We start from the raw sequence: 26,043 nt of genomic DNA on the forward strand, positions 1-26,043 counted from the left end.
TGAAAAACGGCGCGGACTTCCGCCTTGTATCACCTTTCATTAAAGAGTATAAAAGTATGAAAATACTGCAAATACTGATGCAAATACTGCCCATTGTGTAGTTATGATTGTCTTTAGGCTTGCCATCCTTCCACTTGCAAGTGGTAAGTGACGCGCATGCCCGACATGCACTGAGATCACACACACAGCGGCTCAGTCCCGAATTACTGCTCGTGCGCTTCACTCACGCGCTCTGTGAGCTGCGCAGGGCCGGAGTGCGCACCCTCCAGAGGGCACTCGCTGTTCAGGGCGGAGTGATTTGGAGCGCAGCCGCTGAGGAGGAAGCGATGAACCGCACTGACACATTTCAACTTGCGTGCCGAATTAGTTATGTGATTAGCGTATCCGTGTATTGGCGTTGCTGTGTGCACACGAATCGTGTATTGGCGTTGCTGTGTGCACGCTAATCGTTTTTAAAAACGTTAATCTGATGATCCGCTGATACGGTCTAATGTAAACCCCACCTTAGACACACACACACACACCTACCCAGGTTGTACCAGACGTCCATCTCTCCACTGAGCGTTCGCACCTCGATGATGCTCTGTCCCAGGAAATCGTCAGACTCCCTCTTCAGCCTCTGCTTCACGCGGGACTTGATGTCATCATCTTCGTCCCACACGCGCACCTTAATACGGTCTGACGAGTTGTGGCACTCACTGAGGGGGGAAAAAAAAAAAAAAAAAAAAACAGACGAGAAAACATCGTGGGCACTGCTGAGTGCAAAAAGTTTACACACCCTTACTTTGACATCATGAAGCAAACAAAGCGCAGTAATGGGAAACGCACTCACAAGTGAAACTTCTCCTCCCACACCGGGTTCAAGTTGCCGTAGATGGTCTTGGTGCGCTTCTTCGTCTTTCCAACTTGGACAGTCACGTAAGGGTCGCTGGAGCCCGTCTTATCTTTGGCCTGTAGGCCCTGTGCACACATCACTACACACACACACACACACACCTCTTCAAAACCTTTCCTTTAGACAGATGAGGAAGCCGCTTCCAGTTCAGCAGCATGAGATGTGAAGGAACTGAAGCGTTCATACCGGTGATGGTGATCTTCGCCGACCATTTGGACGTCCCGTCCAGAACGCTCTGTTTGATGGTCTTCATCTGCTGCGCATGAAGCGTTTTGCTGATCATGAACACATCCCTGATGAGCTCAAAGATCTCAGGTTTGTTCCTCTCCCTGATCTTCATGCGGTCCTTCATGGCCATGATGATGTTCTGCGTGCGATCTTCAGCACCATGCTTTGAACTTTTCTCTGCCGCGCCTGCAAGTTAATGAGACAGAACCGATAAAAATACACGCCTGCTTTTATACATCCCTTTAAATCATTCCCAGAGCAGCCAACAGCGCAGTCATCTGTAGCGTGACGTTTTAGTAAGCTTGCTGTTCGGATAAATCATTTGTACAGTCACTGAAGTCGCTACTACAGGAGCGGTGTCATTGTGTTTTCTACCTGTAGTTTTGCTCAGCAGGTGGATTAGTGGCAAAACAAAAAACAACCTGACTAGCTTTTGTATTTCAAAGCAGCAACTGAGCTTGGTTTCATGCTCGCATCTCCCCCCTCCAATCATTTTACCTTCGGTACATTTGGTGAAGTGTGAAAAGATTTTAAGTCGCGAGCTGATAAACAGATCTTTAGTCTTCTTGAAAATTATGATCTGGAGTTCGCTTCAACTTATGATGAACTGTGGAAGTCATCTGCTCTCAGGGCTGCATGCCAAGCAATGTGATTGGCTCAAATTCTCACGTTACTTCCTGTTTCAAGTTTCTCAATTATTAACGTCAAGTTGTGGTCGCTATTTTTTGGTCATAGTGGGATTGGAAAAAAAAAAAAAACAACACCAAGTGCTATAAAACCTTTTCTGTAAAGCACTGAACAATATTGCTAATATTTTCCATGCACTTTTATGTAAAAGTAAGTGCACCCTTTGGAACTACCTGCATTTATGGATAAATTTAAAATATGGTCTGATCCAAGTTACAATAAAGAACAAACACAATCTGTTTTACCTAATAACACACAAACTATCACTTTGTTCTTGCCCATACATTCATTCATTCAAACATTCACAGTGCATGCTGGAAAAAGTATGCGCACCCCAAGGCTTCAACAAACACTAACTGGAATCAGGATTTAAGCAAACCTGGAGTTAGGGCTGGGCGATATGAGAAAAAAATATATCACGATATATTTTTTCAAAATTTTCGATAACGATATACATCACGATATAAATCAAATCACCATTTTTGTATTTTCTTTAATTTTCTGCTCAAAATATGAACATTACAAATCAGTAGTTCCTTCCTAATTAACAAAAATAGCTTAACAAGCCTTCAAGTTTCACAGAACCAAAACAAACTGGATGCACATTCTTTTGTTCTTTTTGTTCAAATGAATAAACTGAAAAATAAAAACTATATACCATTGTTAATCATTTGTGCAAATTCTAGCAGCTTTCAAATAAACATAAAAGACATATTGACGTGTAAACCTTATACTGCAAGGAGAAAAAAAGTGCAATCCTGTACGTCAGTGTGTTTAAGGTTTTGTGCAACACTTTGTTGTATGTCCGATTTTAAATATCCAAAATACCTCCGCACAACCGAAGATCTCTGGCCCTTCTTTTCAACGATGTCCTCCAGGGCAGTGCTCTGACTTTCCTGTTCAGAACTCCGGTCAGTCGGCTTCTCGCTCATTTTTATAATCGCTTTGTTGGAGAAATGCCGCGCTCCTGCAAACTTCACCACAGCCATGCTGTGCGTTGCTGCTACACGTGTGTGTGTGTTTGTGTGTGCACGCAACCTAACTTGACGTGGCTCTCTTCCAACTGATTGGTTACGTGCGGTACTGTTTAGTTACGATTGGCTATTCGCGTGTCTGTCAAAACTTCGGATGAAGTAATTTTATTGAAGGCGTAGGCTTATCGTAGGCATATCGTACGTGTCTAATTTCTAATCGTAGAGATTTTATATCGTGAATAACATCGTAATCGTAAAATCGCCCAGCCCTACCTGGAGTCCAATCAATGAAATGAGTTGAGATGTGGGTTAGAGATACTTTGACACGCAAACATTTTGAATTTGCAATTCACAAGAAGCATCAGCCAGCACTGTTCAGAGAACTGGAGAGGGGAAAAAAGAAGAAGAAAGTTCCAGGATTGACGAACACTGATCTCAGACAGACCGTCCATACTCACGCTGGAGGCAGTCTGCATTGAGGAGCTCCTGACACTTCTCGTGACATTTGACCCCACACTCGGTGCATCTCATACCCTGGCGTGCAATACCCCACAGCAGCCCTTCGCACTCGTAGCAGTACGTCGGTGTCGTCGCCGTCCAAATCTCAAAGTTATGTGGTGTAGTGCAGGAGATGGGGTAGATCAGAGCCTGCAGCGTTTTCTTATACACATGGTTCTTCTACAGGAGAGCAGTAAGAACACCACTCTTTAATCAGGAAAATAAAATCAATAACCGCATGGCCCAAAAGGAAAATTACTTCGTTTTTAACCCACAATCAACAAAACATATTCTGCATCCACCAACAATCCTCATCATCATGGTTCATAACTGATAAGTAAAGGAGATTACACTTATGTACATATTTCATACGCATATTAGAACCAAAATAAATCAACTAGCGGCAATTAAAATGTCAATTATTGTGATTTTTTTACATTTTGTTGATAACATTTATTCAAGCATTTAATGGAAAACTTAGGTTATTTAATTTAATCTTGCCTTGTTTAGTATTTTTTAATCTTATTCTTTCACCAATTTAGTCTAATAAGCAGCAAAAAAAAGTGCAAGTCCAATCAAATAAATAAAACCTTGCTCAACAAATTAGTCTTGCAGTTCTCAACTGCTTTCGATTTTTATTTAGTTTTTTTTTTTTTTCTGTGAGTTTTTATTCATTTTTTAAAAAATATTCACAACACTATCTTTTTTTTTTTTAAGAAGTTGTTTCATGGTGATGACTTGTTACCACTACCTCATGTCACTTCGTTCTAACCAGCAGTGTTTGGAGTCGGAACAAATCCTTTTGTAATGAAAAAGCCTGCACTGGTTTGATACATGAGCACAGACTTTGCATTGGTGGAAAGATCTCACAAAATACATTAGCATGTTTCTCACCAGCTCCTCGTCTTTAACGGAGGCACGGGAAGCCATGGCAGATGCAATGCCTGCTTTTCTGGCCTGGACCAGCGCCTGTTTAATGGAGAAAGAAAATTACATTCGAACATACTCTAAGGAAGAAAGAAATGAGAGAAAGAAAGAAAAGAGAAAGAAAGAAAACCCAAAGAAGAAACAAGAGATTCCAAATGCATCCTCTCAACTGAATTGGTGCTCGATGGAGCTCTGAACTGAGAGATTGACAGACCAAATAAATAAATAAATAAATAAATAAATAAACCCACCCCACAGTAAGAAATGGATGTGCTGGGAAAATAAAAAAAAGGTTCTAAAAAGCGTAAAAAGGTAGCAGGTTTAAGGTGGAAGGAACCTGATGATGGGTAAACCCGTAAACTAGGACTCATCCACAATTCAGCAGGATGTGGAATCGTATTAGGAGGAGGGTCTAAAGGTGCGCTACACGGCTATACATGTAAAGCAATGCAAAGTCTAGCAACTGGTTCATGGAGAAACAAAGGGCCGATTGTTTTACTCAGCAAATACACGAAAACAAACGTCACATGGACAAACAGGTATACCTCATCTGCATAGCAGATACCTCATCATGCCTGAATACGAGGAAGCAAAAGTTCATTCAAGTTCAACATGATGAGGGAGTGAAGGTACGGTAGAGGACAGAGTCTTAAGTCAGCAGAATGGAGAAATACTGATTAGCAAAAATCAGGACAATCCATTCCTAATGGAACATAAACAGCTAGAGGGGATTTATCTGCACAGAAGGGGATGTTGTTCTTTAGACTTACCATAGCCTGGGTACAAAGGGTGAAGGCATTCAAAGGAGGCAGAGGTTTATTCCAGAGAACTCACGTAAATTTTGTAAAGCTGATTTTATGATCCATTATCATATTGTGAAAAAATAATGACTAATTCAAGAAAAAGTAGCACAAGCTAGAATTAATTACCAGCTAGCAATTCATCAAATCTAATTATTTCTAATAAAGAAAATCATGAAATCTTAGATATCATGAACTAATTTTTTTGATCGAGATAAAGCAATCAAAATGCGGTTATTTTAATTAAGGTTCAGCTAATGAACACTAACAATGTCTAAAACAAAGCAATAAAAAAAAAAAAACATCAGGCTTTGTTTTTATTACGTTACAGAGTTATATAGATAAGGACCTACCACATCACTAACAAGAGGGATTGGCTTCCTCTTCCGCAAGTCTGGCATGCTGTCAATCCCAAACAGGCCACTCCCACTTCTTTGGATAACACCAAAGGTCCACAAGAGATTCAAACACATTGATACAGAAAAAAATATTAGAATTTTAATAGAATACACAAGAGGCTTTGATTTTTTTTTTTTAATTACTAAACCTAATACCAGATGTCTACATTTTACATACAACATGGAGAAATATAATTTAGATTTTTTTTCCCCCCCATGAGTAACTCATGGAGGAACGGAATGAAGAACTCACCCTGCTTTGACCCAATCATGTCTGGAATTGTCTCCATTCTCCAGGCCCTATTTTATTCAGAGAAACAACTCGGATTGATTATTTTAGTCTTGTGATGGAAGACTTTCTCAAGAAACCAAAAACTTGGATAATAAAGACCAAGATAAATGATGAATGCATGATTGGTTAAGTTTCACCACTTTCATGAAATAATTAAAAAAGTTAGTATTTAAAAAAAATAAATAAAAGACAAGTGTTGTTGGCGTCTCCGAGGATGTATGATGACAAAGATCTTGCATTTTATTAAATGCACAGACAGTACTTTTAAAACAATAACATGGCGACAAAAACAGGCACCATTCACTGAAATTGAGAACAATATTCTGTATTGGTCACATGCACGGATAGAGAACATGCTCTTAGTTATGACTGTTTGAATCAATAAGACAAGATGGAAAAAGTGAAAATGCAATTTCAATTAAAAAAAAAAAAAGTTTGTTTTTTTAAAGTGACCTGATTAACCTCTCTGCTTTCCTCTGCAAAACAGATCGAGACAAAAACAGCAATGGTAAGTTTACTGCAAAGATTAAGACATTAAGACAGACAGGTTCACATGTAAATTATACCTGGATTGAATTTTTCCTCTGAAAAGACATGCCTCGAGTCTCTAGAAATCTGAGACAACCTATGTCTTTGTCTCTGCTCCTTGAGAACACGCTGGATATTGGCAAGGCGCTTTTGGTGGTGAGGGTCTACCTGATCAGGGTTGTCGGTGCCCGAGTTTACCTGAGCCTCTACCTGATCAAATTCAGTCTCTGCTTCAAGGACTGTCCCCAGAGGTCCTGGCTCAGCAACTTCACCAGAAAACTGGGTCATTTCCTTATGACCCATCTCTCCATGATAATTCTTGACAGTCACCATCTCTGTGATCATTTCAAGAGAACCAGCCTCAAGCAAAAGCTCTTGATCTGTTGGTGGTTCATCTCCACTGGATGACTGATCCATCGAGTCGTATTCAATTTGGTTACAAGGAGACATTGTACCAGAAGTTGATTCCTGGGGATCAAAGATCTGGGAGTCATTCGTTTGGTCCATTTGTAGTTGTAGGTCACTAAGGTCATATTCTTCTTGAAATCTTCTGGCATTATTTCTCTTGTGAGGTGACGAACTTTGATCCAAGGTCTCACTGCTAGATAGTATCACCTGGTCTAAATCAGATCCCTCTACAGTCGAGTCATCTTCCACAAGTTCATTTGAATGTTGTTCAGGAATGTCAGAATTATTCTCATCAGATCCATCAAGCCTCTTCATAGCTCCATGAAGAGCAGACTGAAAGGTCAGCATGGCTTTGTTTATCTTTATTACATCAAGCCCAGCATTCTGCCGTGCGAAGTTATCCATATTCTCAGAGTTACTTGGATCAATCTGTTCTTCAGACATGTTTGGGTAAACCTTGTGCCTTCTTGCGTCTCTCTCTGTTCCGTCTCCAGAATACACATCCACGTTCAGGCAATTTTCACAAGAAGAGTACAAATCTTGGCCGATATCATCACAATCTGTCAGCACCATAGTGGAACAACTAATGCTTCTGGATGGGCCACTGCACAGGTCATCAGCATATGCATCCATGGTGTGGTAACCTGAACTACGAGAATATGGGCAATTCGGTGTGCAATCACATTCAAAATCGGGGCCTGTGTGTCTCCTGGGATGTCTCCAGTCTGCAGCACTGGACAAACTGGATAGTGAGCTGTATTGGTGTCCAAACAGTAAAGAAAGATGCTCAGAGCTGCTTCGGGAAGAATGGCCTGGAGTGCTGCTAGCTGCTCCACCATTATATCTACCCCAGGTATCAGGTTGTCTGTGGTCTTCTAAATCATCAACACTATTCTGGCAAGAGGAGCAATCCTCCTCACTCCACCCTGTGTCCCCGCTCCATCCTCCTTCTCCACTCTTGCTTAAATGCATGCCTGAGGTATCCCAGCCATCCTTTTGTAGCTCTGCCTCCGTGGTATGGTAACTGTCAGCATGCTGTATACTCTTAAAACTATGACCTGACAAAAAACTAGAACTTGGAAAATCCTGGCCATAAACCTTTTCTTGATTGGAATAATTGGAAGGGCGTAGTCTGTAGGACTCATCCGAGTTGTCTGAAATTTCAGCATGATGCGCTCTGGACTTTCTTGATGCATCACAATAAGGAGGTTCATTCTTTTCAGGCCTCCTTAACAATGGACTTCTATGTCTTGGGGTAGCTGCTACATCATTCTGATTGCTCCTGGAATGAACCATTAGCTGTGGAGATGAGGGCTGACCAGTAGCACTTGCAGAATAGAGCCCCTCGATTTCCATCAGGACAGAATCCACACAAAAGGACACCTCATCAACAGAGCCGCTCACTGAGTTCAGGTACTGCCTTAAGTCTGAGATCTCCTCCTGGATTTTATTAATTCCCTGAAGCTCTTTCAAAATGTGCTCTACTATAGTGCTGGAACATTTTTCCTTGCTTCTTTCTCCATCTTCTGCCTCTTCTTTCCCAGGCTCTTCCATGTCTGCTCTTTTCTCCATAAATTCTGTACTAGCCAAGACTTGACAGTCTGAGGCAGAACTGTTATTTGGTACTGAGCATGGGATCTTGATGGCATTTTCACTGTTTAACTCAACCTTCCCTATCAGATGTTTATGGTCTACTTTAATAGGACTTTTATTTGAGGTGATACCAGACTCATAGCTAGAAGGTTCTTGGCTTATTCCATAGATGAACATGTCTTCCTCCACTTCTGCAGAGGTATGCTGAAGGTTATAAGTGTCAAGCTCTGCTGGACCCTGAAGAACTTTCTGAATCTTCTTGCACAGGCTATGTCGGAACTTGAGGCTCTGGGTTCTCTTCTTGCCCAATTCTTTTTTTTTGGACTGGAAGAAGCCCGTTTCATTTGTCTCATCCCGTTCATCACTATGACTTCGTGGTAACATTCCGTAGCACCAGATGTTCAAGTGTTGACCAGCTTAAGAGTTCCTTACATGTTGATCAGCATCAAGGCACTTGAGAAGAGTCACCTGTAGTGCATGAAAAAAATCCTTGTTCAGTTCTACAAATCGAGTTATCCTAATGCAAACGTATTTGCCAATATAAGCAAAGTGGTAATTCAGACAGTAGAAGAGTGGACATGTACCCTTCTCAATCAAACTGCTGCATATGATGAAACCATTTCTGAATCAAAGCAGCAGTTGTGCCAATATTCAAATGACATATTGAATATGAATGCACAAAGACGGTCCGTTTATCGAATCCAATTGAACCATCCATTCATTATCCGTAACCACTTATCTTGTGCAGGGTTGCGTGTGAGATGGAGCCTATCCCCGCTGACTATGGGCAAGAGGCAGGGTACACCCTGGACAAGTTGCCAAACCATCACAGGGCTGACAGAGACAAAACAATTCACACTCACATTTCACACCTACGGTCAATTTACAGACACCAATTAACCCAATCTGTAGGTCTTTGGACTGTGGAGGAAACTGGAGCACCCGGACAAAACCCACACAGACACAGGGAGAACATGCAAACTCTACACAGAAAGGCCCCCATCGGCCACTGGGTTCAAACCCAGAACCTTCTTGCTGTGAGGTGACCGTGCTAAACACTACACCACTGTGCTGCCCCAACTGAACCAATTACAGTTGGGTCCATAAATATTTGGACAGAGACAACATTTTTCTAATTTTGGCTCTGTACATTACCACAATTAATTTTGAACAAAACAATTCAGATGCAGTTGAAGTTCAGACTTTCAGCTTTAATTCAGTGGGTTGAACAAAAATGATTCCATAAAAATGTGAGGAACTAAAGCTTTTTTTTTTTTTTTTAAACACAATCCCTTCATTTCAGGGGCTCAAAAGTAATTGGACAAATTAAATAATTGTAAATAAATTTTTCATTTCTAATACTTGTTGGCAATGACTGCCTGAAGTCTTGAACTCCTGGACATCACCAGACGCTGTGTTTCCTCCTTTTTAATGCTCTGCCAGGCCTTTACTGCAGCGGTTTTCAGTTGCTGTTTGTTTGTGGGCCTTTCTGTCTGAAGTTTAGTCTTCAACAAGTGAAATGCTGCTCAATTGGGTTGAGATCAGGTGACTGACTTGGCCATTCAAGAATATTCCACTTCTTTGCTTTAATAAACTCCTGGGTTGCTTTGGCTTTATGCTTTGGGTCATTGTCCATCTGTATTACGAAACGCTGACCAATCAGTTTGGCTGGATTTGAGCACACAGTATGTCTCTGAATACCTCAGAATTCATCCGGCTGCTTCTGTCCTGTGTCACATCATCAATAAACACTAGTGACCCAGTGCCACTGGCAGCCATGCATGCCCAAGCCATCACACTGCCTCCACCATGTTTTACAGATGTGGTACGCTTTGGATCATGAGCTGTACCACGCCTTCACCATACTTTTTTCTTTCCATCATTCTGGTAGAGGTTGATCTTGGTTTCATCTGTCCAAAGAATGTTCTTCCAGAACTGTGCTGGCTTTTTTTTTTTAAGCAAAGTCCAATCTAGCCTTTTTATTCTTGAGGCTTATGAGTGGCTTGCACCGTGCAGTGAACCATCTGTATTTACTTTCATACAGTCTTCTCTTTATGGTAGATTTGGATATTGATACGCCTACCTCCTGGAGAGTGTTGTTCACTTGGTTGGCTGTTGTGAAGGGGTTTCTCTTCACCATGGAAATTATTCTGCGATCACCCACCACTGTTGTCTTTTGTGAGTGTCCAGGTCTTTTTGCACTGGATTTCACTAGTGCTTTCTTTCTTTCTCAGGATGTACCAAACTGTAGATTTTGCCACTCCTAATATTGTAGCAATTTCTCGGATGGGTTTTTTCTGTTTTCGCAGCTTAAGGATGGCTTGTTTCACCTGCATGGAGAGCTCCTTTGACCACATGTTTTCTTCACAGCAAAATCTTCCAAATGCAAGCACCACACCTCAAATCAACTCCAGGCCTTTTATCTGCTTAATTGAGAATGACATAACGAAGGAATTGCCCACACCTGCCCATGAAATAGCCTTTGAGTCAATTAAAAACAGGGTGGCACATGTTAAGGAGCTGAAACTCCTAAACCCTTCATCCAATTTTAATGTGGATACCCTCAAATGAAAGCTGAAAGTCTGGACTTTATGTCCATGTCCATTATATAACTAACTTGAATGTTTCAGTAAACAGGTTAAAAAAAAAAAAAAAATTGGCAGTGTCCAAATATATATGGACCTAACTGTACGTTTTAAAACTTTTGATTATCTCTGGCAGCATTTCAGCTTGCAAAGTTCCACACAGAGTTACAGCAGTCCAGCTGTAGGCACCACTGTCATTTAGAGCCCTGCTGAGTCTAATGACTGCTTTCCCATTTCCCCAGTGTGACAGGTTGACACCACATTTAGCTGGTCTTTTTTCAGCAGAATAATTGCAGGGACTGTTTCCTTCCCTTATATACACCAAACTGCAATATAGACTGAGAAGAAACTACTGAAATCATTACTGTTAATGAGGGAAAAGCTAACTATTCTAATGGCTGGGAACTGTAGTCTACCAAGATATTATTATTTAAAAGAAAAAGTCATCCGTCTTGAAGCTACACTGTCTGACCAGCATAGTAGCTGGTCTGTCAAAATCTGAAGCAAGCAACAGCAATCGATTTCACCACAATATGCTCTAATAATATGCACAGCTAATGGCTAATGCACAATGAGCCGGTCATTGAAATTCAGAGACAGTTGCTGCTATGCTCCTAAATGCACTGAGTAGTTGACATGATTGTAACAGATACTCCAGTAATACGTGTTCGCTGTGGTGGCACTCAAGGACAAGCTTTGGCTTGCTGCCCAGAGAAGAAGAAATGGGACATTTCAGATTATTCTTGCAGACAACCTCTGTCTAATACCACTCATGAACTGGATGTGTGCATTTGCATGATAAACCAACCAAAAGAAAAATGATGCAATTATCCTTGAATGAAGTCTACTAGATCCATGAGCTAATCACTAGAATACATTAAAAAAAAAAAAAAGCTCAGAGATGCAGGTCTGGAAGTCAAGGTCTGGTAAATTACATACAACAATTTATTTTGTATTTCACAGGTGTCTCAACTTCACCTGATCTGCAAGCAAGAAACATTTCTCAACTATAGCACAAGTCCATTTTGGGGTCTAAAGTTTTGCAGTGGAGAAGGTTTTAGATCAAGTACATTTAACCCCCCCCCAAAAAAACCCAAACAGAAAAAAAAAAAAAAAAAAGCCTAAAATAAGGCAACAAATGACTGAATAGCAACAACTGCCCATTTTTCATGCTTAAAAATTAATGATTAGCTTTACATCTATTAAAAAAAAAAAAAAAACTCCTTAATTAAAAGTGGTAATATTTAATCCATAGTGGTGTGTCATGTTACCACTTTTGACTAGCAGCAATAACTTGGAAAAGATGTGTTGTTTTTGGAATTTCAACTGGAAAGAGTAGACAGATGCTTTCGTATGCTCTACAATCATCTAATGTCTTTGGTGACTTTTTGGACAATCCATGATATTTTGGGTGGCACAGTGGTTAGCACCGTCGCCTCATAGCAAGAAGGTTCCGAGTTCAAACCACATGACCAACTGGGGCCTTTCTCTGTGGAGTGTGCAAGTTCTCCCCGTGTCTACATGGGTTTCCTCCAGGTGCTCCAGGTTTCCACTCATAGTTCAAAGACATGCAGACATATTTAGGTAAAAATACCCAGCCACTGGGGTTGCAGGAGCCAGTGCATATTTAACGACTGTCCCAAGCCTGGATAGATTGAGGAGGGTTGCATCAGGAAGGGCATCCAGTGTAAAACCTATGCCAAATCAAATACATGGATCATGATCCGCTGTGGTGACCCCTAATGGGAGGAGCCGAAAGAAGAGGACAATCCATGACATCACTGCCAGACAGCTGAATTAAATTTAAAAATCTATGTACATCCATAAAAAAAAGTCTTCCCTTTCTGACATCTTTGAACTGATGACTTGTCTTCCACTAAATAATTTGCATAAATCCACGTGACTGAAACTGCAACAGAATCGTCTACAAAAGCCATCTCATCTCATTACCTCTAACCGCTTTATCCTGTTCTACAGGGTCGCAGGCAAGCTGGAGCCTATCCCAGCTGACTACGGGCGAAAGGCGGGGTACACCCTGGACAAGTCGCCAGGCCATCACAGGGCTGACACAGACAACCATTCACACTCACATTCACACCTACGGTCAATTTAGAGTCACCAGTTAACCTAATCTGCATGTCTTTGGACTGTGGGGGAAACCGGAGCACCCGGAGGAAACCCACGCGGACACGGGGAGAACATGCAAACTCCTCACAGAAAGGCCCTCGCCGGCCACGGGGCTCGAACCCGGACCTTCTTGCTGTGAGGCGACAGCGCTAACCACTACACCACCGTGCCGCCTACAAAAGCCATGATGGTTCATATTTACAAATCTGGAGTCACTGAACTCCAAACAGTCCCCCCATACATCTTTCTGTTCATCGAACAGCTCTGCTACAGTATTTTTTATTTTTCAGTTTGGCCCACTCACATACTTGCGGTGAGGTCTGGAAGTTGACGACACCCTGGTTTGTCCTATGTTGCATGAAGCATCAACTTATTTCAATTCAATCTTTATTGAAACAGAAGACTATGTTGATATATCATGATTATAAATGTCAAACTGCACAATATAAATGGGATATATAGCAGGTTCTAGTGAACTGTTTGTAGCCTAACTTCCATCCATCCCTAATCCACATGTCTTTGGACTGTAGGAGGAAGACTGGAGAACCTGGAAGAAACCCATTGCAAAGAAAGGCCCCAGTTGGCCAAGACGTTCCAACCCAGAGCCTGCTTGCTGTGAGGCGACAATGCTAAAACACTAGTGTTGCAGTCAAGACCACCTAAACCAAGATCAAGTCAGGACTAAAGTATACCGAGACCGGGATAAGACCAAGACTTTGAGGGGTTGAGATCAAGTCAAGTCAAGACCGAGCCAAGACCAGGACCAGACCTGTGTGTGTGTGTGTGTGTGTGTGTGTGTGTGTGTGTGTGTGTGTGTCATTAACAAAATTAAACAACAGTTGTGGTTTTGATGCCATTAACAAAACCATACACTACCAAATAAAATGCTTCAGCTTTGTTTTACACGTTAGTTTATGCTCTAGAAACAATTAACACGCACAAAAACAGAAATTCAAAATTTCGCTACTGCGTATTGAGATACTCCACTTTGGATCGGTACAGAAATCTAAACATAGACGTTTGAGAAATCAAGTTAATTAGCTCTCTAGTGACCATGTGTTGTTTAATCTCTTTATTGCACTCGGCTATTGCTCAATCATCTGGAAGCTACAACGCAAGACTACACATATATACATATATATTCTGCATATTATACTCCGTACTGTTTCCTTCCGGCTTTGTTCTTTTTGCTGCCTGCACTCTGGATGGATGACAGACGTACTTTCTGTATTATTTAACAATACTTTAAGTTATTGATTACGAACTTACAATATTAAACTAATTAAACATTTCTAAAATAAAACTTCAGTTTGATGAGAAAGAAGCATGTACAATATATTATAAAAATAATGTAATTGTATAATGATACTTTATTTGACATAGATATAGGAGCATCATCAACACAAGTGAAAAATCCGGACAAAAAAAAAAAAAAAAAGCATGATCTTACCTTCCAGCTCAGGAGAAGAGGCTTCACTCCAAGAAAACTGTCCACACCATAAGCGTCACAAATGATTAGAACATTCAGAGGTTAAAATCCACCGTTACGCTCACTCTCACCATCAGAACAAAACAAGTGAGCAAGCACGAGCAACAAGAAATGGATTTTTAAAAGGAGGCACTCTTTATTGTGTGATAAACAAGAGTTCAATGGAGTACAGTCCACAGCAGTGTTACAGTCTAGCAGCTCGCCCTCGGACAACCTCGCCACCATCACACTGTCCCTCCCTCCCTCCCTCCCCTTTCCTTCTCTCTGTAGAAAGACTTGGTCCCTCATCCCTCACTCTCATCATTCTCTCTCTTTCTTGTATTTTGTGGATGAAGATGCCTACTGCAAGGACAACATCAAAAACCCTGTATACGTTTACAAGTGCCTCTCTCATGAGCCTTTTTGCTTTATCTGTATTTCAGTCACACACCTGTATCACAGCCATGAGACAGCACAGTGAGGAAATGATTCACGGCTAACTTTCTCATATTACTGGCTTTTTAACAGCTTCCACACATACGGAGCGCTTTGCCGTGTCCTCCACGACACGGAAACATATATGCACGTGTAAGAAGGGCTGTTCTCATTTCGACTCGATACAATTAGCAGGCATTTATGCTGGCATCTCCACCAGCGCTCACACTAGCAATCACCATAATGGAGCCTTGTCAGAACTGCTGTATAGGAGTACTTCATTAGCATTACCGCTTATATTAATGCACTGCTTTACTTCACACCCACTGTACCGGTAACAGCAGCACAGTACACACAATAATAAAATTACCAAATTTTCAACCGAATGTATGGTTATTTATCCAAAAATGTTGTTCCAGCTGCTTCAACTTTTATTGAAATGATAAAAGTCACGATTATACAGTCAATGATAAATCTTGATGTAAAGCGCTAATAAAGCCACACACATGCCGAGTTGAACCACACACACACACACACAAGCACAGAAGTCCTGATCTCATACGGTAAATTACAGCGTGTCAACACAAATGGGGGGAAATGTGCGTTTAAGATCATAGATGGGAGTCTAACTGCATCTTCTAATCCATGTATGGACTTCAAGTAAGCACTCACTGACATTCATATAAGGGTTTGTCATTTTGTTTTTTAAGCTAGCCAACTCACATCACCTAACCTGAAAAGATTTAAGTTATAATTTTCCCAGCCAATGTTAGTCAGCTAGCTACTGACAGGATTTCTGGTCATATTCATAAACAATTACTTTCCCAGCTAGCTCTAACCAGTTAACTAATGTTAACTTTAGCCAGCTAGACAGGATTTTTAGGTAGTATTCATAAAATGTTGGAACTTTCTCAGTTAGCGCCAACAAGCTAACAATTCAACCTGACAAGATTTCTCAAATGATTAATCTCATAGACACAGACAACCATTCACACTCACATTCACACCTACGGTCAATTTAGAGTCACCAGTTAACCTAACCTGCATGTCTTTGGACTGTGGGGGAAACCGGAGCACCCGGAGGAAACCCACGCGGACACGGGGAGAACATGCAAACTCTGCACAGAAAGGCCCTCGCCAGCCACGGGGCTCGAACCCGGACCTTCTTGCTGTGAGGTGACAGCGCTAACCACTACACCACCGTGCCGCCCCAAATGATTAATACTTTCATAAAATGTTATCATTTTCACTGCTACACTAGCTACCTAGGTCACATGAACCAAACGGACAGGATTCATAAGACATGATAACCAAGCTGATGCTAACCGGCAAGCTAACATGAGCCAAACTTGCAGGATTCCTGAGTATTGCTCACCCATACAGATTAAAATGTTACGATTTTCACAGGTAAAATATGTTAGCCAATTAGATTCTGACAGGATTTTTTAAGAGCGTTTTTAGATCATATTCATAATATAAACTAACACAGTGACCTGATGCTAGCATAAAACCCCAACTCGGGAAAATGTTCGGACGGTATGTTGAAATTTAAACTGAAAATCTGTAAATAAATATTTCACATGTATTGCAATTAATACAAAAGCATAATTTGATATTTTACCTCATTAATTTTTTTTTACTCAAAATAAAGAAAGCCTCTTCAATTTTGATTCTTGCAGCACATTTAAAAAAAAAAAAAGTTAGGATGGTAAAGCATTTGCCATTTTAATTACCATTCCTTCACAGCACTTAAAAGATGTTGAGGGACTGAAGACACAGTGATTTCAGGTGTTATTTTGTCCCATTCTTCCTGTAAGCAAATCTTAAGATGTGCAACAGTATGGAGTCGTCATGGTCATATTTTTTGTTTCAAAATTCTCCACACATTCTCTATTGGGGACAGAGGGGACAGGCATCCTCTTCTTCCACAGCCACATCTTTGTAATGTATGCAGAATGCGGTTTTGCATTTTCTTGTTGAAATATCCCTGGAAAAAGACGTCGTCTTGAAGGCAGAATATGTTGCTCCAAAATCTCAGTGTACTTTTCTGCATTAATGCTCCATCACAGAAGTGCAAGTTACCTTTGCCAAGGGCACAGACAACCCCATACTATGAGACACCCTGGCTTTTGGATTTGTTCCTGGTAACATTCTGGATGGTCCTTTTCGTCTTTGTCCAGAGCGCACACAGTGTCCATTTCTTCCAAAAAAAAGACCTGGAATACTGATTCGTCTGACAATACACATTTCTACTGTGTGATGGTCCATCCCAGATGCCTCCAAACCCAGAGAAGTCCATGGCATTTCTGGACACAGTTAACAAAGCTTCCTTTTTGCACAGTAAAGTTTTAACTGGTGTTTGTGGATGTAACTCCATATTGTAGCTTGATAAAGGTTTGCCAAAGTAATCCTGAGCGCATGTGGTTCTATCAGCTATAAATGAATGACGGTTCTTGATGCAGTGCCATCTGAGGGATCGAAGATCACGGGTGTTCAGATTAGGCTTCAGCCCTTGCCCTTTACTCCCTGAAATTCCTCCAGTTCCTTGAATCCTTTAATGATATTATGCACCGTAGAGTGTGAAATATCCAAATCCCTTCCCAGCTTTCTTTGAGGAACATTTCAATAATTTTCTCATGCATTTGTTGACAAACTGGAGATCCTCAACTCATCGTTGCTCCTCAAAGACTAGGCCTTTCCTGGATACTGATTTGGTCCCAAATCATGATTACAATAACCTGTTGACACCACATTATTTAAATTGTTTTACCTCATTACTAGCCCTAAATTTCCCCATCCCAATTTTTTTGGGAATGTGTTGCAGGTCTGAAATGCAGGAATGGAAGCGCATTAATAAATTAAATTAATTTGACCAGACAAAACATGAAATACATATTTGGTTCATCCAGTCTGCAATGAAATACAAGTCAAAGTAAATTTAGAATTTTTTTTTGTTTGTTTTTAGCATTTTCCATACTGCCCCAGGTGTTTTCTGATTTGGAGTTGTAATAACGTTAAATAGCCTAATCAGACAGACAGAGTTAATAACTCGGAATTAACAAAAATAAAAATAGCCCTTATGTTTGGATATGAACAGGCATGACATTACGCCGTTTTATGCAGTCAAGGTGCCATATAATCCCATACATACAATGTAAATCCATGTTAGTGTACATAGTATATCCCATGTGTACATAAATACATAAAAGAAGCAAGAAACACTGTCAATCTTCCACAACTTCATAAATTTCTCAAAGTTGAGTTCATGCATAGCAAGAGGGGGAGGGATCTCTGCTTTTGTTCTTCCTAGGCACCCAGGACTTACCGTACTAACCCTTCCCTTCTGTGTGCCCATGTTTAATTAATCCTTCAGATTTGATCTGTGATATCTAGAGGAGATCTGACCTTTACAGATTAGAACGATGAGAACCAGAGTAGCACAACCTCAGCAGGCTTTACCTGATTGACATAAGTAAAAGTTTAACAGCTATTCTGTAGGTACTTTTGCTCTAGCCAAGTGGACTACACATTACATTTTTGGACTGACATTTTTTGAGTGAGTTTTGAAGGATCACAAGTGCAAAACAATTTGCCATTTAATACACAAGGATGTTCATATTGTATCTTTCCATGTGGCAGTAGTTTGTAATGCATCATTGGAAAAAGGTGAAACTCAACCAATCAATCAAAGACATTTGGTTGCGAGTGAATCAAAGTATGAATGTAATTCATACTTACCTGATGGACATTTTCAAAACAATATTGTGGTAAAATGTTTATTACAGGGGTAAATTACAGGGATACAAACCTTCTCTATGGAATTTTAAGTGAAATAGTACAAATTGGAAAAGGATAGGTATGAGCTCCCGACTATACCTCCTGAAGCTGAAGTCTCACTTTGTTGAAGGCCTTTATCCAGTGTATTCGAGAAGCAGAGACAGACGAAGCAGATCCATCATCCTGGAAACTGAAAGAGAGACACACTTGCTTTGAGACCAATTTATAGTTTAATATGGTCAATCGGTTACATGCTCACAATTACATTGCATTACAGGCATTTAGCAGATGCTCTTACCCAGAGCAACATACAACAAGGGAGTACGAGAGACAGCGCTCCTGGAGCAGAAAGGGCCTTGCTCAAGGGCCCAACAGTAGCAGCTTGTCAGGGCTGGGGCTTGAACCCATGACCTTCAGATCAGTAATCCCAAGCCTTAACCATTGAGGAGACCATACTACAAAGTGGCATAGCTTAATGGGGTTGCTTAATGAAAATGTCAGTACAGGCATAAGGAACTGAACCAAACAACCTCTTAATCATCTAACTGAGCTTATTAGCAAATCACTGTGGAGCAGCATTGTGGATACATCATGAGCTTTAGATTTAACTGCCTACCAACATGTATTGGCTGATTCACATTTCTTACCACTTTAAATAATAACTAGATATAGAGACTGTGACTAAAGTCAAAATGATTTGCGCTAGCTGTTACAAACTGGGACATCTGGTCACCATACCCTATAGATCCGGAATGGTAAGAGACAGAACGACACTTAGGTGAGGAAAAGTTGAGCCCTGCCACCCTGAACTAACTAACTAAATAAATAAATACTGATTGAAAAACTCATGAAAATTGACAGAGCTATAAGTGATTGGAAAAAAAAAATCCTGTTTTCATGGATCATTCTAGATCAGTGATCCAGATCAGCAACAAAAGTCATAGCAACGTAATTCAGCCCAGAGGTATTCTTCATGTGAAATTTGGTGATGACTGGCTGAAAACTGAGGGAGCAAGTGTCCTAAAAAAAAAAAAAAAGTTAGGATAATAAAGTAGAAAGAAAGATCCTGAGCGAGAGTAACAATTTGTGCTACCGCTGCTAGCACAAATTAATAGAGACTGTGACTAAAGTCTCAGTAATTTGCACTAGCTGACCTTTATCAACTGAAGGTCAAGGAAAAAGTTGTGCCCTGCCACCCTGAACGAAATTTAAAAAAACAACTATGAAAGCTGACAGTCAAGTGATTGGAAAAAATCTGGTTTTTCACAGATCATTCCAGATCAGCGATCCAGATCAGTACCAAAAGTCATAGCAACATCATTCAACCCAGATGTATTCATGTGAAATTTGGCGATGATTGGTTGAAAAGTGAGGGAGCAATAGCGTCCTAAAACACATTAGGAGAATAATAAAGTAGAAAGATTTTGAGTGAGAGTAATAATTTGTGCCAGTGTTGCTAGCGCAAAATAACTCAATAGACTTTATAAAAAAAAAAAAAAAAAAAAACACAAAGCAAAACTATCAACATAACTATAACCATGTACATATAATTTTACTCATTGGGGAAAAGAAGCCATGTTAGTAGAAAAACAGTCATTTCAGTGACTGACTTGGGTAAAGCAAAGTTTGTAGCATTAAACACAATCAAATCAAAGTAAAGTTTGATTGTATTATTGATGCATGGCCTGACATCACCTACTCAATATGTTCCCTATTAGGGTCCCACGTAATTTAAGCCGGGGGGGACAGAAGAATGAATATCTGGAAATCTCGCAAATGAAAACACCAGCATGGCTGTTCATTAATTTGTATTCAATAGTATAATCACCACAGAAGCTATAATAGTAAAAGAAACTAAATCAAAATTAGTAACAGGTTTTTGTTTTGCAGTGGATTAAAGGAACATGCAATTCTCCACAAAGTCCATCCAAACATATACATACCTTTTCTGAAGTGTTTCTGGCCTCTTCTCCACTTGGGGAACATTATCTTTCTTTGAAGTCCTGCTTTCCCTCCTACCCTTCTCTTGAGAAGATTTCAACCCCTCATCCTCTCTCCAGGAGGTATGTCCATTGGCTGGGTGGTGTCCATTTGCAGGTGGGCGATATCCTGTATTGTGGAATGAGTGGTAGGACTCCTTTAGCTCTGAACCTGTAACACTTTCCTGGCCCATCTCACTCAGTGGAGAACTGGCTTGGCTGAGGTTTCCTGAAGATCCAAAACGACTACTGCCAGCAGGACTGATGTGTGTGTGGGGGGGAGGAAAAAGGCACAAAAAGCCAACAAAACATTTTCAATATTATATCCACTGTATACAACAATGATATAAAATGGATGTAGTTAGCTACAGGATAAGATGAAACTACTGGAATAAGATGAACCAGGAGGAGATAGTAGGAGAATAACGGAACACACAAGACACAAAAATGGGATTACCACACACACACACACACACACACACACAAGATCAAGGAAGTGAATTTATAAAACATCACAGAGGAAGCCACTACCACTAATGTTGACATGAGTTCTTCATAAATTGTTTGGGAGAGATTTATGATGCTACTAGCCTTTTTGCACTCAAAAGCTCCATGTATTCCTGCTGTAATCCAGAAGAGATAGCTGCAGAGGATGGGAGCTGGATCAGAGATTCCTGCTCTTTTTGGGATAGATTGTCTATCTTAAATGCGGACATACTAATTTGGAGTTTTGAGTCATCTAGCGAGTCTATGCTTTTATTCTGGGCCTCAAATTCAAAGCTGTCTAAATCCGTCACAATTCCATGGATAATTTCATTGTCCGGTTTATTGACATTTTCTTTCACTTCCTTCGAAACCAAAAGGCCAAGGTCTGTTTCACTTGTGCTTTTTGGATACCCTGGTGAGTTTGGCTGGGCTGTAACACCACAAGGGGTCTGCTTTTTTATAGGTATCGGTGCTTCTTTTTGCCACAAGCCTATTTTTGCTCCAAACAGCGATGTTGGCTCATTATTTGACGCTATTGGCTTCTCGTCTGAAAACACACTTGTTGAGAATGACTTAAATCCAAACAAAAGTCCACCCCCACCTGTTTGTGACATTGTGGGAAGACCTTTAGATGCTGAGGAAAACAATGACCCAAAAGACTTGCTGGCATCTTCAGATTCACTGATGAAACTCAACTTTGGTAGTGATAAACCAGTTATGTCAAACATGGACTGGGATGGTTCTGATATAGGAGGCTCTTGAGCTGGTCCTGACTTGTCCATCAACGCATCTTCAGGTTCTCCAACAATGACCGTTGGTTGCCCTGTTACTAGATCACTTTCAATGACTTCATCATTACCAAGTGTAGTTATGGAAGTAACTTCAGATGGGTTCACACTTTCAGGTGTTAAATTTGCAATTGGGTCTTCAGATTTGACTTGATGCAGTGACTGCTGAGCTAAATTGGATTCTGTTTTAATTAGATTTTCTGTCGACTTTACATCCTCTGAAGATGGCACGATATCATTGGGTACTCTTTGATCTTGGACAGCAAATTCAGTTGATTCAGTCAAGGGAGTAGAATTCAAATTTGCTTCTGCTGGTTTGACAGTCTGATGTGATTTGAACATACCAAGATGATCACTTTTTAGCGAGTCAGTTGACAAGTGACTTGGGAGGCCAAAGACAGAAGTTGCCTGCTGTGACTCCGACCCTTTTGTGGATGTTGACTTAAAAAATGAAGTTTGTGCTGAAGAGAAAAGACCACTTGAGGTTTTAGAGGGTCCACTAACACCAGAGAACATTTTAGACATTAACCCAGAGACTACATTTGCTGATGTGTCAAAGACAGACTTCTCCACATCAGCAGATTTTTGTTGACCTTTGTCTACACCAGAATCTGAAATTGTAGTCATATCTTCTTGTTTAGGCAGAGGTCGGATCTTATTTAGTGGCAGATTCTGTTTTTCATTTTGCTCTGGCCATGAGTGAGTATTGCTAACTAATTCTTCAGAGAAAGCAGGAGGCCCCTTCATGTCTTGGCTATCTGCTGTAGATTTTCCCTCTCTAGTTTCTTTCTCTGCTTTAGTAATGGAATGAGAAGAGTTTTGTTGTTTTGATGACACAGATTGTGGTTGTAGGGTCATTGGTTCATTACCCTGAATTTTTTTAGTACCATCACCTGAAATCGTGTTAGCCGTTTTGTCATCTGCTCCACAAAGTCCAGAACTCATAACCTGAGATTTTTGTAGCTCAAGATTCCTTTCTTCGCTGACTGATGCATCATCTTTTGAAGTACTTCCCTGAGAAAAAGATGAAGAAACATTAAAATGCCCTTCAGCTTCAGGTGGTTTGGATGTTGTTTCTGCCTGACTGGGTGTTGTTGGACTATGACCATTAAACATAGAAAGCAGACCTCTTCCTGAAATGTCTTTAGAAGTAATGCCACCAGGAAAAATGCCTCCCAATAATGATGTTGGAGGTGAAGGCTCTTGTGGTCTTGTTCCACCAAACATGGTAAACAAACTTTTTCCGGGTGGTTCTTTTGAGGCTGAAGGTCCATGATCCTCTGCACTCAAAGTAGATTTTGAACTCGAGCCAGAAAACATAGAAAATAGGCTCTTTCCAGGTATGTCCTTTTGACCTGTGGTACCTGGAAAAATTCCACCAAGTACAGATCCAGCTTGAGGGGCTATATTTTGGGAATTTGACCCACTGAACATTGAAAATAAACCAGATGCTGCATTTTGAGAAGTGACCTCAGGCCCTGAACAAATGGGAGGGGTGGGTAAATTACTAGTTGATTCCACAGGTATAGAAATTGTGTCAACATTTGAAGCAATATCCTTTGGAACAAGAGCAGATGCAGTTTCCAGAGAAGTTTGTACATGTGGCGTTTCAGTGGATTGAAAAACTTCACTAAGCGTTGGTAACAAACCTGTATCTGGAGTTTGATCTGGGAGAGGAATAGAAGTTGGTTGAGTTGGGGTGTTGAAAATGGGCAATTCATCATCAGGTAACACAGAAGCAACAGAAGAGTCTGATTGTTGTGGGGTGGGAGCACTAGATTCTAAGGGTATACATTTCACTGAACATTTGGTAGTTTGCTCATTTTCCATGGCACTTTCTCCAGGAGATAAGTTGGCCTGTACATTCTGCTCATGGCTTAGTTTGCCAAACAGTGAGAATAATCCTTTTGCTGTCCCTTTATTTCCATTGGAGCCTGGTAAAAATCCACTCTGAATGGACGTTGCTTGAGGTGTATTCTGTTGTGGACTATGAACACCAAACAATGAGAGGAGACCTTTTCCAGGTGGCTCCTTTAGAGGAATTGCTTCTTGAATATTATGTATAGCAGGTTGTGGTTTTTGTGCATCATCAATTACATCAATCCCCTGTAGCTGTTTGGGTGCCACTTTCTCTGGAACTTCAGTATCTGCTGTTAGACCAGTTGTTGGTTGTGGGGTGGATGAAGGTTGTGGGCTAGATCCACCAAGCCTAGAAAACAAGCTTTTAACTGGTTTCTCATTATAGCTGGAAAAACCACCTAATAGTCCACCAAAAATAGATCCAGTCTCTTGTGAAGCTGTGTTTGGAGGATCTCTGTGTGCAACTTCATGAGATGGTTGTTGACTGGTAGACTTGGTTTGTAATGAATTCTGCTGTGGATTCTGACCACTAAACGCATGCAAAACTTTTATTCCTGATGCTTCATTTGGAGAAGCCTGATTTGATGATCCGGTGTGTCTTGTACTGGTTTGTTGAGTGCTAGTGGCACTGAACACTGAAAGCAAACCTACGCTTGAGGTTTCTTTTTGAGGAGCTTTTTCAGTTTGATTCAACAATGCAGCCTTTTCTGTGCTGGAACTGCCAAAGAAAGACAAGATTCTATTGCCTATTGTGTTTTCTGATGACTCACCCCTTACCTGACATTGAGAAGCTGATTCACTTTGAGGTGGTACCTGTTGTGAACTTGACTTATTAAACATTGACAGTAGCCCTCTCCCTGCAGTTTCCTCCTTATTATTCATACGCCCAGAGTTTGCAATGGAAAAGCCAAACAATTCACTTGTTGATTTGGTGGAAGGTTCTGATTTATTACAACCAATTGTTGGCATTGTTTGAGGAGCCCTTGAAATCAGTTTAACATCAAGGGAAAATATCTGTGATACACTCTTAGGCATCTGTTCCTGAGGTGTCTGTGATGCTTTTGGGATATCAGATTGACTACCAAGACTGAATCTACTCTGTCTCTGTGGTTTCTGAATCCCTTCAGACTCTGAAGTCCTATGATGAACATAGTCTGGTTCTTTAGCATCATTTCTTGAACCAAAAGTTTGATGACGTGCAGAGGATTTTTGTGAACAGGATTCCTTTGATGGATGCTGAGAAGTGGTGCTTTCCATGTTTAACAATTCTCCCACTGACCCCAGAAGTTTGGTCATTCCTGTGCCTTTGTCTGTACTTGAATCTTTTATGCCATCAAGGATGTTTTTGTTTTTCTCTGTTTGTTCTTTTACAGCTTGAGAAGATTTGACAGATTCTTGACTGGGCTCCTCAATCCCTATGGCATTCCTGAAAAAACTCAGAAAGCCCCCTTGATTTTGCTCAGGTTTTTTGCCACCTTGTGCATCTATAGAAGAAACAGATTTGATGGATACGTTTGGTGACTTTATAGAAACTTCAGAAATAGAAGACTGCTGAGACACAGTGGCTTGCCTAGCCAGTTTAGGCTTGCGAGTTGCCCCTTGAGCACTTACAGATGATGGAATTTTTGACAAGATTCTAGATGACCCAATTTCTGAGGGCTGCTGATCCATGCTTTCTTTTGGGGTTAAAGGAGAAACATCATTCTTTATGGTCTTTGATTTTATACCTTGGAGCCCTGGAGAGGGAATGCTCTTAATCTCCTTGCCACTTTGGGCTTCTGGGACCGAAGAGTTCCCTTGAATCATTCCAGGATATGAAGCATTTATGACCGCTGTAAAAGTTTTAGAGCCGTTTATGTTTCTGTTTGACTTTGATTCTTGACTTTTTCCAACAAGAGAAGAAAAGGGAGATATTTTCTTGATGGACTTCTTTGACCGTTCCTCTCCAGGCTGAACTCTTTCTCGCCATTCTTCTTGTGACAGGTCATCTATATGCTTTACCTGTAATCCAAAGGATGAACGACGTCTCTGATGAGGCTGGTAACAACTGTACACACCTGATGAGTGTGGTGTTGGAGTTGGGCAAACAGAAATGCAGACTTTCTGTGAAAGCAGTTCTTTGGTTCTTCTGTTAAGATTGCAATTAGGTCCATTAACTCTCAAATCCAGGACTTCCAGAAGAGAGTCCTGGTTAGCAAAATCATTCTGTGTCTGCTGTCTTGTGTCCATTTTAACCTTGTTTAATCGATACAATGAAAAATCTATAGCTTGCTGTCTTCGAGCAGGAACAGAGCTCTCAAACATCTGAGA

General features: G+C 40.7%; 1 protein-coding gene across 1 annotated transcript in view; it reads right to left on the reverse strand.

The window, feature by feature from the left end:
• unc13bb (unc-13 homolog Bb (C. elegans)) overlaps positions 1 to 26,043 on the reverse strand; it is a 152,704-nt gene that overhangs the window by 46,167 nt on the left and 80,494 nt on the right. Inside the window, exons 9-17 of the mRNA XM_060908482.1 lie at positions 20,564 to 20,860; positions 18,720 to 18,810; positions 5,661 to 5,707; positions 5,363 to 5,441; positions 4,177 to 4,251; positions 3,243 to 3,462; positions 1,082 to 1,309; positions 833 to 974; positions 529 to 698 (exon numbers count right to left, since the gene is read on the reverse strand). Of these exons, the coding sequence (XP_060764465.1) occupies positions 529 to 698; positions 833 to 974; positions 1,082 to 1,309; positions 3,243 to 3,462; positions 4,177 to 4,251; positions 5,363 to 5,441; positions 5,661 to 5,707; positions 18,720 to 18,810; positions 20,564 to 20,860 (1,349 nt within the window). The remainder of the gene's footprint in view (positions 1 to 528; positions 699 to 832; positions 975 to 1,081; positions 1,310 to 3,242; positions 3,463 to 4,176; positions 4,252 to 5,362; positions 5,442 to 5,660; positions 5,708 to 18,719; positions 18,811 to 20,563; positions 20,861 to 26,043) is intronic.

Source organism: Neoarius graeffei, chromosome 25 (genome assembly GCF_027579695.1).
Source record: "Neoarius graeffei isolate fNeoGra1 chromosome 25, fNeoGra1.pri, whole genome shotgun sequence".
Lineage (NCBI taxonomy): Eukaryota > Metazoa > Chordata > Actinopteri > Siluriformes > Ariidae > Neoarius > Neoarius graeffei.